Source organism: Pseudophryne corroboree, chromosome 8 (assembly GCF_028390025.1).
Source record: "Pseudophryne corroboree isolate aPseCor3 chromosome 8, aPseCor3.hap2, whole genome shotgun sequence".
Taxonomy (NCBI): domain Eukaryota; kingdom Metazoa; phylum Chordata; class Amphibia; order Anura; family Myobatrachidae; genus Pseudophryne; species Pseudophryne corroboree.
This window is the reverse complement of record NC_086451.1, coordinates 73,222,448-73,235,510: the sequence shown is the minus strand read 5'-3', so window position 1 is coordinate 73,235,510 and position 13,063 is coordinate 73,222,448. Positions and strand designations below refer to the sequence as shown.

At 45.2% G+C, this 13,063-nt stretch overlaps 1 protein-coding gene across 3 annotated transcripts in view; it reads left to right on the top strand.

Moving 5' to 3' along the window:
• The window catches only part of EEIG1 (estrogen-induced osteoclastogenesis regulator 1), a 124,100-nt gene that overhangs the window by 93,406 nt on the left and 17,631 nt on the right, over nt 1-13,063 (top strand). For all 3 annotated transcript variants that reach the window (XM_063936664.1, XM_063936665.1, XM_063936666.1), the window contains exon 3: nt 9,622-9,742. In XM_063936664.1, the coding sequence (XP_063792734.1) occupies nt 9,622-9,742 (121 nt within the window). The remainder of the gene's footprint in view (nt 1-9,621; nt 9,743-13,063) is intronic.

The window sequence follows — 13,063 nt, the reverse complement described above, 5'->3', positions numbered from 1 at the left end:
ACAGTTGCAGATTTTCTTCTCGATAAATTGACCGCTAGGTGGTGCTGTTGTTGTCTTGCCTTCTGTGGCAAATGTTTCCTAGTTTTTGCAGAGTCTTCAACCTTTGATGTACGTCAAATACATTTCTGTGTTAAATGAAAGTAATAACATTTAATTTTCTATAGATTGGCTACCAATGCAGATTCAAATCATTGCCTACCCCAATAGAGTTTACAGTCTGCCCCAATCTGTATTCCTTGCCACAGACACTGGGGTCCATTATAGTCGGCAGGTAAGTAACCTAATAGAATGTTTTGGTACTGTGGGAGTAAACAATCCCAAAGACGAGAGAACACACAAACTCCACACTGAAAAGGCCCTTCTCGGAATCAAACCCACGACCTCAGTGCCGTGAGTCAGCAATGTAACCTGAATTGTGGTACTACGATTCCCAGAATGCTTTTCCAACCTTTTGACTTGTAGGTCCACAAATATTTTGAGAACATAAAGTCACCTGCATATGTGGTTTAAAATATAACTGATAATTCTATATGTATAATTATATAGACATTTGTGTTGTTCGGGCGGCACGGTGGGTGTACTGGTTAGCATTACTGCCGCTCAGCACTGAGGTCAAGAGTCGATTCCCACCACTGGCTTATCTTTGTGGAGTTTGTATGTTCTCTCAGTGGCTGTGTGGACTCCCACAATCCAAAAACACTGGTACTGTAGAATAATTCGATTCTGACGAAAAATGAGCCCCAGTGTGGATGTGTGTGTACAAGTGGTAGGCAATATAGATTGGTAGCTCCGCTGGAACAGTGACTGATGTGTAAATATTCTCTGTAAAGCGCTGGTATACGTGTACACTACATGATAACTGTTATAATAAATCTCTGCACTCCCTAACATAGGCAACCTGTGCTTTTTAGTTCCACCACTATCCCTAAGCCACCGAGTGGCAGATGTATTAATCCTGGAAAAGTGATAACGCAGTGATAAGTGGAAGGTGATAATGCACCAACCAATCATTACGGGCTTGAAAAATGGCAGGAGCTGATTGGCTGGTGCGATATCACCTTCCGCTTAACACTTCTTTATCACATCTCCAGTCTTAATACATCTGCCCCAGTGTGCTTATTGTGAGTGCGAGACAACTCCTTACTGATTCCTGGGCTTCTGTCTGCTCCCACTCTGTGAGGTTGGACTTTGACCCCCTCTGATCCCTGAAGAATTTTAAGAATGTGTTCATGGGAAACTTGTTCATGCCGGTAGGGCTAGGAATCTGGACAAACCACCTAGTTTACATCAGGGAATTTGCCTTTGTGCATGTTATCAGTCATGATAAGGTTTTCGTCTGCGCAGTTTATCTCAGGCTTGGAAATCCCTCCTTTTGCAGCAGTCTGTACCAGTAACCTGTGATCATAAAAGTTCTCCTCACTGATTAGTACAGGGAAGGGTACAGCGCCTGTTGACACCTCTTTGAATTCAAACACCAGAACGGTTGGTCATAAATTAATTACATAGCTTTCAGAAACACTGTAGGTTTCAAAGGAACCACTAATGGGCCTTTCACGGCTCTCATATATCACCACTACATTGTTCCAGGCCAAGAAAACTGTTTGGAAGGAACCTTGAGCCTCCGCAGGACAAACTCCCCTCAAGTTGGTGATCTGTACAATATCTCCCAATAACAGAAGGTGTTAGATGAGCCTGCTAAGGCTTACGTCGCTCTGAATTTTCAATATAGAAATATAGGGGCAGTTACTTTTGTATTTTAGAAGAGTTATGTTTTTTGGCTCTTGGCATCTTCATGAGAGAGAAGCCTGCCAGACCTTGCACGGACGTGTATGTACAGTCTGCTAGCATTACGCTGCCCGTGTTGCCAAATTACAATACTAGATATTTTTAACTCTTGCGTCTGATAAGGACAAGCCACCAGGATTTGTATAGAGGTGCCCACCGGAGCCCTTGCATAGACTCCCTGAGTGAGTCAAAATCTTCACTGTGACTGTAATAGCAGTTAAAACGCTGCATGTGCGCATTGCGGCACATGTGATAATCGCTTAACTTTGTGAACATCGGAATCGGAATAACATACAACTGTGAGTCAGACCCAAGATCTCCTAACCCGACCTCTTCGCTCTTCACAAGATCTGCGTCTCTCATCCACACTCATTACTCGCTCCCACTCATGATTGCAGGACTTTTCTTTGGTCTGCACCCACTCTGTGGAATGCCCAACCACGCACAATAAGACTCTCCTGTAGTCTCCAAACCTTCAAGCGTTCCCTGAAAACTCACCTCTTTAGGCAAGCGTATCAAATTCCAGACCCACCCACATAACTTTCATAAACCTTCCTATCAAATTGCATCCACTCTGCACAGTCCACACATATCCTCACATCTCTGTTCATAATCTTCACTTTCCCTTCCTCTTGACCCCGGTTTATCATTGATATGTGACCATGTCATACAGCCCACCAAGAACTTTTGGAATCTGGTAGACGACTCTGCAATAGATAGCTCCTATCCTTGTGTATCCGTGCCTATTTCCCTATAGATTGTAAGCTTGCGAGCAGGGCCTTCCTACCTCTATGACTGTTTGTTATTATTACCCAGTTTTGTTATATCATTGTTATTTCCAAAAGTAAAGCGCAATGGAATTTGCTGCGCTATATAAGAAACGGTTAATGAATAAGAAATAAGATCCGCAGCGTAGCAAGATTCTCACTGACCGGTTATGCTTTGGTTATGAGGAATCTGCCTGAGCTCCTAAAACTGTGGTTTTTAACCTGTGGATTCCCCATTTGTTGTTGAAGATACTTTAGGCCCACTGATTTATATTTCTACAAGCCTGTTTTGAAGCTGTGTTTTGACTAAGGTCTGGGTTCCTTATAGTTTCAATATTCTACTACTTATCTGGGGTCCTCAGTCCTGTGACAGATGCAGTGGTGTGATGTTATGAGCAATATGAAAGTGAGCAGGAAGCCACAAGCCTAGTTAAATTGTAGAAGGGAGTACGCCGGTCTCCCAACAGCACAGAGTAATGACGTGAGGCTGCTATCTGAGACCCAGAAGAATTTAATCTGTCAATTATTTTCTGTTTTTGTTATAATTTGTATTTTCCTTAATCAGGGAACTTTCATCATTCGAAATACTGTATAATCTAGGAGGACTGGAGCTCTTGTGGTAAAATACTTGGTCTATCCTCTGTTACATGCTCACTGTCTTCCCCATCTGTGTCACCCTTATCTGCCCCTCCCCATTAGAATGTAAGCTCTCGCGAGCAGGGCCCTCTCCCCTCATGTGATTTTCCTTGTCTTCTACTAACTTCTATCTTCTACTCCATGCATTGGCACCTAGCCCCCGGCTGTGGCCAACCTGCTGCTTATTTCGGTGTAATTTCCGCTGGTGCAGGAATGTTTATATACCTTGTACTTGTCCTACATTTGGGGCTATCCAACTCGCCTCAGTAATTTACCCCGACTAATTGGTTTGCCAGGGGCTATCCTATTAGCCCCGATAGCCGGCGCTTATCCACTTAACAGGGATTGAGGCAGGCGAAGCAAAATCCCAGATAAGCGACTATTTTTTCCACTAGAAGTGCTGCAAAAATACATACAGTAGGTTTGTGGATCATATGTATTTTTGCAAGAATTTTTTTTTCTCACTAATTAATTGAATGAATAGGGATGATAAAATAAAATAAAAATTGGATATCCCCTATTGTCTTGTAATCTAAGGGGTATATTCAATTAAAGTCGGATCCATTCCGACATGCATTTGTCGAATGGATCCGACAAGGGCTATTCAATGAACAGCCAAATCCGACTGTCTGATTTGGCTGTTCCCTCCCGTCTGTGCTGTCAGCAGCTCCCCGTGTGTGAGAACACAGGGAGCTGCTGGAGGGAGCCACAGAGCCGCACTCAGTTATGGCCGGGGAGCGCTGCCGGGAGAGAGGTGCCTGGCCGGGGGGACGTCAGAGAGGAGCCGTGTCTTCCACCGACTGCGGCTCCAGCTGCCCGCACCGGTAAGCTCTCTCCCTTGCCCCGCTCCCCCGTCTCCTCACCTCAATCTGACTTTTTTAAATTTCGGATTTAGGTTGTCGAAAACGGGGCCAAAACCTGTCCGATTTGGCCCTGTTTCCGACAGAAGCACGCACATCGGCGCCTATTCAGCTGATCCACGTGTTTTCCGACAAGTCGAGAATTCCCGAGTTGTCGGGGGAAAAAACAGCATATATTGAATAGGTCGGAACCCCTACCGACTGAAATCTGTCGGAAGCTGCAGTCTTTCCGACAAGACGGCAGCTTTTGACAGCAATTGAATACACCCCTTAGTCGCTGTTTTTCTTGTTTTGCTAATTTGTTTATGTACTCTGCCGCCATATAAATAAAGGATGATGATAATATAGGTATTCAACACAATTATTCTAGGTGTTCTTGTTTGTTTTGTTTTTCAGTAACACCGTAGTATGTAGAAGGAACAGAATCGGTCGGGTAGCGGGTGGGGCAGGTAGGTGCACGGTGCAGCACCACAGTCATGTATGGCCAAACACGTGGGTAGACCTGCATGTGTAAACAGTCTTTATAACAATATAAAATCATAAATATTTAAGATATACACATTATCCTGCCCATTAGTGTAGGGCAACTTAAAATACATTTTACCTCCCTGCCATCCATATATATTCACCCTCATGTTCTTACAATGATCTTTCTTTCAGACGCTTCTTGTGCCTCTAGCTTTGGTGAGGAGTGCCTCTATACCACATTGGTTCCAGCGGCTGATTTCTGTCCCCGGGTGCCCAGGCTGCACAGGGAGGTTGTGTCACTAATGTATACTCATGTTTACCGTCCTGCGTGTCCCCAGCTGCCACTTACATCAGCTTGTTATGTCCGCATCATGAGTTACATCAACCCAACTCTCCCCTGAGTCTGATAAGACGGAGAGATAGGCAGCAAACAAGATTACTGCAAGGAAGTAGTGTCCTGGCTCCCAGCAACCTGCCAGACAGGCAACCGCGGCCTCTCTTATCCATTTTTTGCAGTGACTATTCTCGACAGGCTGAGAGTTGTAGTTCTAAACGTAGGGGTTTTACAGTTAGTGGTACAGGGTGTTAGGCACTACTACCTGACACTTTCACCCCCAGACTGCCCTGCATCTGATCTGGGCTTGTCATATACAAGCACGGTTTCGCCAAAAGTCCATGTAACACCAGATATGTTTGACAAGCCTGTTCTTTTACCTCAGACTATCTGCTTACTGTTTATGAAGACTGCTTAAAATTTGTTTTTATAAATTTATGAACAGTTTCTTATATAGCGCAGTATATTCCATTACGCTTCACAATTGGAACAGCAGTAATAGAACAAGACTGGGTAATAACAGACAGACCTAGAGGTAGGAAGGCCCTGCTCGCAAGCTCACATATGGGACTCGCTTTACATTTCATGCTCATTTGTAGAAGTTTAACTGCTCTACACACAAAAATGAAGCTGATATTCAACATTTAAAAAGAAAATATGACAATGTATTGGGGTAGGTAGTTATTATTTATGCTGGGAAGCAGAAAAAAAGTGCCACTCTTAAGGTACATACACACTTGCCGAGAAAATTAACAGCGTTTCTCATTTTCACCCTTCCTGAGCAACGTCGTTCACTTTCTCGGCAAGTGTGTATGCCAGCGACGACAAGCATTGCGCGGACCAGCGGGTCGTTAACCCTCACTGTTGGCCGTGCATGCAGCTCAATTTGGACTGTCGTCCAAGAGCTGCATTCATGGACCGGCAGCGGCGTGACGTCACTGGGCAATATGGTCGTCATATCGCTCAGTGTGTATGCCCTGCCGCCCCGTCCCGGGATGGGAAACACTAATCGACGCCGCTCTTAGATCACATCGCCTAGTGTGTACCCACCTTTAGTAGTTACATTTTATTGTTTGTATGCGTGACTCGTGTTACAGAATGGACTAAGGGGACTTAAATAATTATTAAACCTGTTCTCTTAATTATTTTTACAATATGATGTTATACTATACACTTATAAGACACTAAACTTATGACTGACACACAAACTAATAACTGAATGTTAACCAAACTATAATTAAAATCCGTTTTGACATGTGACTCATGTTACATTTCTGTCTCCAGTCACAGGGCTCTGACACAAATTACTCACACCTGTGATAGCCACGTGAATTAATCAATGTAGGCCTGTTTATCTTACTGACTAACTGAGAAGATGTATAGAATATTTCATCTGGTGCTGATGGCCATATAAAATACTTGGAAATTAGCTGCTCTTGCATTCACCTCAACACCTTCCATATATGTCCAGTGTTTACACCCGCAGAAAATATGTGTGTATATATATATATATATATATATATATATCTGGATATGCGACACTCAGAAGTCAGTTTTGCAGCGGTGAATCAAACTTTATTTGCATACGTACCCAACGCACGTTTTGGGACAGTGCCTGTCGCCAGGGACAAACCATGGGGGCCGTCCTGAAACGTGCGTCGGATGTGTACGCAAATAAAAATTTAAATTCACCGGTGCAAAACTGACTCCTGAGTGTCGCCTATCCAGCTTCTATACATATGGTACCAGCATATACCTAGTATGGCACCGGAGCAAGTAATACTGGGCTGTATGTAAATAGAGGAGTGCTGGGATCAATTTCTCTCTCTCTCTCTCTCTCTCTCTCTCTCTCTCTCTCTCTCTATGTGTGTGTGTATATGTGTGCGTGTGTATATATATATATATATATATATATATATATATATTAGTATGTTTATGAAACGTGATGAGACCTCTGCAGACATAAAAGGGCTATATACAATAAATGTACTCATTTGAGGGCACTTGTTAGACATTTCTGGAGTATGGCGGCTACCCAGCCTATCCTCAGAGTACCAGAGATCTGGCTTACGTTGATGAAGGACTGCAAACAATGCAGGTTCTGTAGAGCTGCCAGCTCTGTCGCAGGTCTATATTTTACCTGGAATTGAAAATCACTGAAGGATTCGAGTGAAGGTTACTTTTTCAGGAGAGGCAAAAGCAATTACTGAGGAAAGGAAAGCGGCGGCCGGGGCTTCAGGCTCTCCACCTCCCCCCCTCCTCTGTATCTGCTCTTGGCTTCTGGGCTCATTCTAATGGGACTCATTGGGTTTTTATCTCAGCCTGTGCAGTCAGCTGTGAAGCAGAGGAAGTGCTGCCTAGATATGGCAGCCTGAGCCCCTGTCAGCTGCAATCACACATCACTGGGTTGCTGTACTGCTAGACAGGCCATCAGCATAATTACTGCAAATATTTCCCCAGGTTTCTGTACCGTTGTTAGATGCTGAGATAGGAATCAGGGCCCAGAATATCTCTGCTGCTCTGTGCACTGCATATTGTAGCTGCGTCCTGATTTCTTTACCCGACTCTCTGATTTTTCTCAGCTCCCTGTTTTTATTATTATCACTTATTTATATGGGGCCAGCATAATCCGTAATGCTCTACAGATTGGGGGACAAACCTAATAACATAATAAAACAAGACTCCCCATAAATTCTCTCGTATGCAACAGGATGACGCAAACCGCCAGAGACGGGGCGACTTGTGCTTCGCTGTCTAGGTTAGCTAAGCGATCCATGGCCCTCATTCCGAGTTGATCGCTCGCTAGCTACTTTTTGCAGCCGTGCAAACGCATAGTCGCCCCCCATGGGGAAGTGCATTTTCGCTTTGCAAGCGTGCGAACGCATGTGCAGCCAAGCGGTACAAAAACATTTTGTGCAAAACAAGACCAGCCCTGTAGTTACTTATCCTGTGCGATTATACTAGCGACGGAGGTCCCGGAATTGACGTCGGATACCCACCCTGCAAACGCCTGGTCACGCCTGCGTTTTTCCTAATTCTCCCAGAAAACGGTCAGTTGACACCCATAAACGCCCTCTTCCTGTCAATCTCCTTGCGATCGGCTGTGCGAATGGAATCGTCGCTAGAAGCATTGCACAGCAACGATGCTGTTTGTACCCGTACGACGCGCGTGCGCATTGCGGTGCATACGCATGCGCAGTTTTGCCGGTTTTTTAAATGATCGCTGCGCAGCGAACAACGGCAGCTAGCGATCAACTGGGAATGACCCCCTATGTGTGCTAACTAGGATGCTAGCCGATCTAACTGGATCTTGCCTGCATGCGCTAAAGATCTGAGCGGGCGATGGCGACGCGCGAGACCGCGCATCACTATGGGGTGTACACACGGAGCGATCCGTGCTTAATTTTTAAGCAATCTAGACAGATCGCTTTGAAAATAGGCAAAAATCGCCCCGTGTGTATGGGGCATACAGCCAGTAGGAAAAAGAACTTTGATTTTTTTTTTCTTTTAAGTAAAAAAGTCATCTGTATAATGTGACACCCTGTTAGTAGTATTAAACAACACATGTCTGTCTGTGTCTGAGATTTTTACGCTGCATAAACAGTATGTCAGTAACACATGGTGGTTGTCAGTAAATTGGTGTACAAATGACAGTAATTTTAAAGCTAGGCAACCCAGCAGTTTGCTACTTACTGATTGGTAAAGGTAATTCTCTAGGATTATAACGTCATTTTATGAGGATTATAATGTTGGTTTATAACGTGGTATGAAATCAGTTATAGAGCAAAGGTGGTGTTATAGAGAGGATTTATCTGTAAGGGAATGTAATAATTTTTTTTAAAGTCAGGTTTGTACATATGATGAGCTGATAGAGGGAGGATAAAGGGCGAGCATTGCAATTAATAAGATATATCCAAAAATATTTTTGATAGATCCACTTTAATGTCCCTTTTCTGGCATGCCGGTAATAATAATAATACAGGTTGAGTCTCCCTTATCCAAAATGCTTGGGACCAGAGGTATTTTGGATATGGGATTTTTCCGTATTTTGGAATAATTGCATACCATAGTGAGATATCATGGTGATGGGACCGAAATCTAAGCACAGAATGCATTTATGTTACAAATACACCTTATACACACAGCCTGAAGGTCATTTTAGCCAATATTTTTTATAACTTTGTACATTAAACAAAGTGTGTGTACATTCACACAATTCATTTATGTTTCATATACACCTTATAAACACAGCCTGAAGGTCATTTAATACAATATTTTTAATAACTTTGTGTATTAAACAAAGTTTGTGTACATTGAGTCATCAAAAAACAAAGGTTTCACTATCTCACTCAAAAAAGTCCGTATTTCGGAATATTCCGTATTTCGGAATATTTGGATATGGGATACTCAACCTGTAGTAATAATAATAACTGCTTGAGGTATTCAGGTCTTGGATGAAGAATGGCCTCCACAGGATGCTGTGAAACGGTTGTGGTTTTATCTGCATCCTTTCACAGAAATGAGAACCGGATAAACGTGATGTTATAACCTAGGGCCAGAAAACCTGTGGTTGCTTCTGGACTACAACTCACAGTATGCATTGCAACTGTTATGGGACTTGTCAGTGAATAATAGGACTTGGTGAAGAAAAAAATAAATAATAATAATAAATATATATTATATATAATGTGTGTGTCTGTGGGCTTTGTCATACAGTGTAGTCTGATAAATGTACTTGGCTAAGGCTCTCACCTTGTGTTTCCTAACACAGGGAGGAAGTGCAGGAAAACTGCGTCCGCTGGAAGAAGAAGCTGACCTTTGTCTGTAAAATGAGTGCCAACCCTACCACTGGCGTGCTGGATCCCTGTATCTGCAGAGTCTCCGTCCGGAAGGTAAGCAGATGACAACAGTGACACATTGTGTGGCGTTCGCATGAAGAGGCCATTATGACTGCTAAACTGTATAATCTGAGCGTGCGGGCCAAGGATTTAGTGTGATGCGGAGGCTAGGTAATTGTGCAGTGATCCATTATACTGTTGGATAGGCAGAATGATATCATTCGCATAGATGCTACTTTGACAGCAAGCCTGTGGGGCTTCACGGAATGTGGGCCTGTCACCTGTCCATGGTGTAGGCAGCCATTTTGTGTGCTGGAATATGCAGATTATCCATTCACTGGGAACCATTGACCTTCCTGAGGCGAATTGATGCACTGCACTCTCATGAATATTGGTTAAGCCTACAAAGGGGCTTCCTCCACTGTGTGTCAGCGATAATTGTGCTTTAGAATACCTGCAATTTGAAGACAATGCACAACATGACATTTGTGCTAGTGTTTATGCAATAAAACAGGTAATTATAATGTTCTGCAGAAAATCATAAAATGAAGCACTACCCATTACCCGTGAGGCAATACTACCTGTATTACCAAAGTTTCTAACATAATGAAGATGTACATGTGACTAAAATCCAGAAATATACCTAATGTTCACTTTATAGTTTTTATAGATGTTCAGTAAAACATGAAGATTGGGGGCTCATTGTGGGGAGTGTGTACTTCAGATGGGGGATCATCATGGTGTGCGCACTATAGATGGGGGCTCATTGTGGGGAGTGTGTACTATCGTTGGGGGGGGGATCATTGTGGTGTGTGTGTGTGTGTGTGTGTGCAGTATAGATTGGGGCTCATTGTGTGTGCACTGCTCATTTGTGTGTGTGTATACTATATGTAGGGAGATCATTGTGGTGTGTGTGTGTGTGTGTGTGTGTGTGTGTGTGTGTGTGTGTGTGTACTAGCGATAGGGGATAATTGTATGTGCAGTATAGATGGGGGCTCATTGTGTGTGTGTGTGTGTGTGTGTGTGTGTGTGTGTGTGTGTGTGTGTGTATGTGTGTGTGTGTACTGGAGATGGGGGGAGCATAGTGGTGTGTGTGTGTACTATAGATGGCGGCTCAGTGTGGTGTATGGGCACTCTAGACCACCATTATTATAGACCACACACCATTGTGGCGTGTGTGCACTCTAGATGGGGGGCTTATTGTGGAGTGTGTGCACTCTAGATGGGGGCTTATTGTGGTGTATGTGCACTATAGACTGGGCCTATTGTGGTGATGTGCACTATAGACTGGGCCTATTGTGGTGATGTGCACTATACACTGGTGGCTCATTGTGGGGAGTGTGCACTATAGATTGAGGGGCTCATTGTGGTGTGTTTGTATTATAGGTGGGGGGATCATTGTGGTGTGTGTGTTTGTGTGTAGTATAGGCTAGGGGCTCATTGTGGTTTGTGTGTGTGTGCACTATAGACGAGGGGCTAGTTGCATATCTGTGCACTATTTACAAGGGGCTGGGTGTGATTTGTGTACTGTAGGCTAGAGGTTCGGTGTGTGTGCATTATAGACGAGAGGCTTGAGAGGGTCAGTGTGATGTGCACACTATAGACAAGGGCTCAGTGTGTGCATATATTATTATCGATCTAGGGCTCAATGTGATTTGCGCACTGTAGTCGAGGGGCTCTGTGTGTGCACTTTAGAAGGGCCTCGTGTGTGTGTTTGTGTGTGCACTACAGACAATGAGGTTAGTGTGTGCACGCATTATAGATGAAGGGCTCAGGCTGATGTGTGCTACAGACGAGGGGCTCTGTGTGTTTGTATGCGTGCTACAGACGAGGGGCTCAGTGTGATGCGTGCTACAGACGAGGGGCTCAGTGTGATGCGTGCTACAGACGAGGGGCTCAGTGTGATGCGTGCTACAGACGAGGGGCTCAGTGTGATGCGTGCTACAGACGAGGGGCTCAGTGTGATGTGTGCTACAGGCGAGGGGCTCAGTGTGTTTTTGTATGCGTGCTACAGACGAGGGGCTCAGGTTGTTTCTATGCGTGCTACAGACGAGGGGCTCAGTGTGTTTCTATGCGTGCTACAGAGGAGGGGCTCGGTGTATTTCTATGCGTGCTACAGACTAGGGGCTCAGTGTGTTTGTATGCGTGCTACAAACGAGGGGCTCTGTGTTTCTATGCGTGCTACAGACGAGGGGCTCTGTGTGTTTCTATGCGTACTACAGACGAGGGGCTCGGTGAGATTCTATGTGTGCTACAGACGAGGGGCTCTGTGTGATTCTATGCGTGCTACAGACGAGGGGCTCGGTGTGATTCTATGTGTGCTACAGACGAGGGGCTCGGTGTGATTCTATGCGTGCTACAGACGAGGGGCTCTGTGTGTTTCTATGCGTGCTACAGACGAGGGGCTCAGTGTGTTTCTATGCGTGCTACAGACGAGGGGCCCGATGTGATTCTATGCGTGCTACAGACGAGGGGCTCGGTGTGATTCTATGCGTGCTACAGACGAGGGGCTCAGTGTGTTTCTATGTGTGCTACAGACGAGGGGCTCGGTGTGATTCTATGCGTGCTACAGACGAGGGGCTCGGTGTGATTCTATGCGTGCTACAGGCGAGGGGCTCAATGTGATGTGTGCTACAGCCGAGGGGCTCTGTGTGTTTCTATGTGTGCTACAGACGAGGGGCTCGGTGTGATTCTATGCGTGCTACAGGCGAGGGGCTCAATGTAATGTGTGCTACAGCCGAGGGGCTCTGTGTGTTTCTATGCGTGCTACAGGCAAGGGGCTCTGTGTGTTTCTATTCGTGCTACAGGCGAGGGGCTCTGTGTGTTTCTATGCGTGCTACAGGCAAGGGGCTCTGTGTGTTTCTATTCGTGCTACAGGCGAGGGGCTCTGTGTGTTTCTATGCGTGCTACAGACGAGGGGCTCGGTGTGATTCTATGCGTGCTACAGACGAGGGGCTCAGTGTGATGTGTGCTACAGACGAAGGGCTCAGTGTGTTTCTATGCGTGCTACAGATGAGGGGCTCAGTGTGATGTGTGCTACAGGCGAGGGGCTCGGTGTGATTCTATGCGTGCTACAGACGAGGGGTTCTGTGTGTTTCTATTCGTGCTACAGGCGAGGGGCTCAGTGTGTTTCTATGCGTGCTACAGACGAGGGGCTCAGTGTGTTTCTATGCGTGCTACAGACGAGGGGCTCAGTGTGTTTCTATGCGTGCTACAGGCGAGGGGCTCAGTGTGTTTCTATGCGTGCTACAGACGAGGGGCTCAATGTGATGTGTGCTACAGACGAGGGGTTCTGTGTGTTTCTATTCGTGCTACAGGCGAGGGGCTCAGTGTGTTTCTATGCGTGCTACAGAGGAGGGACTCGGTGTGTTTCTA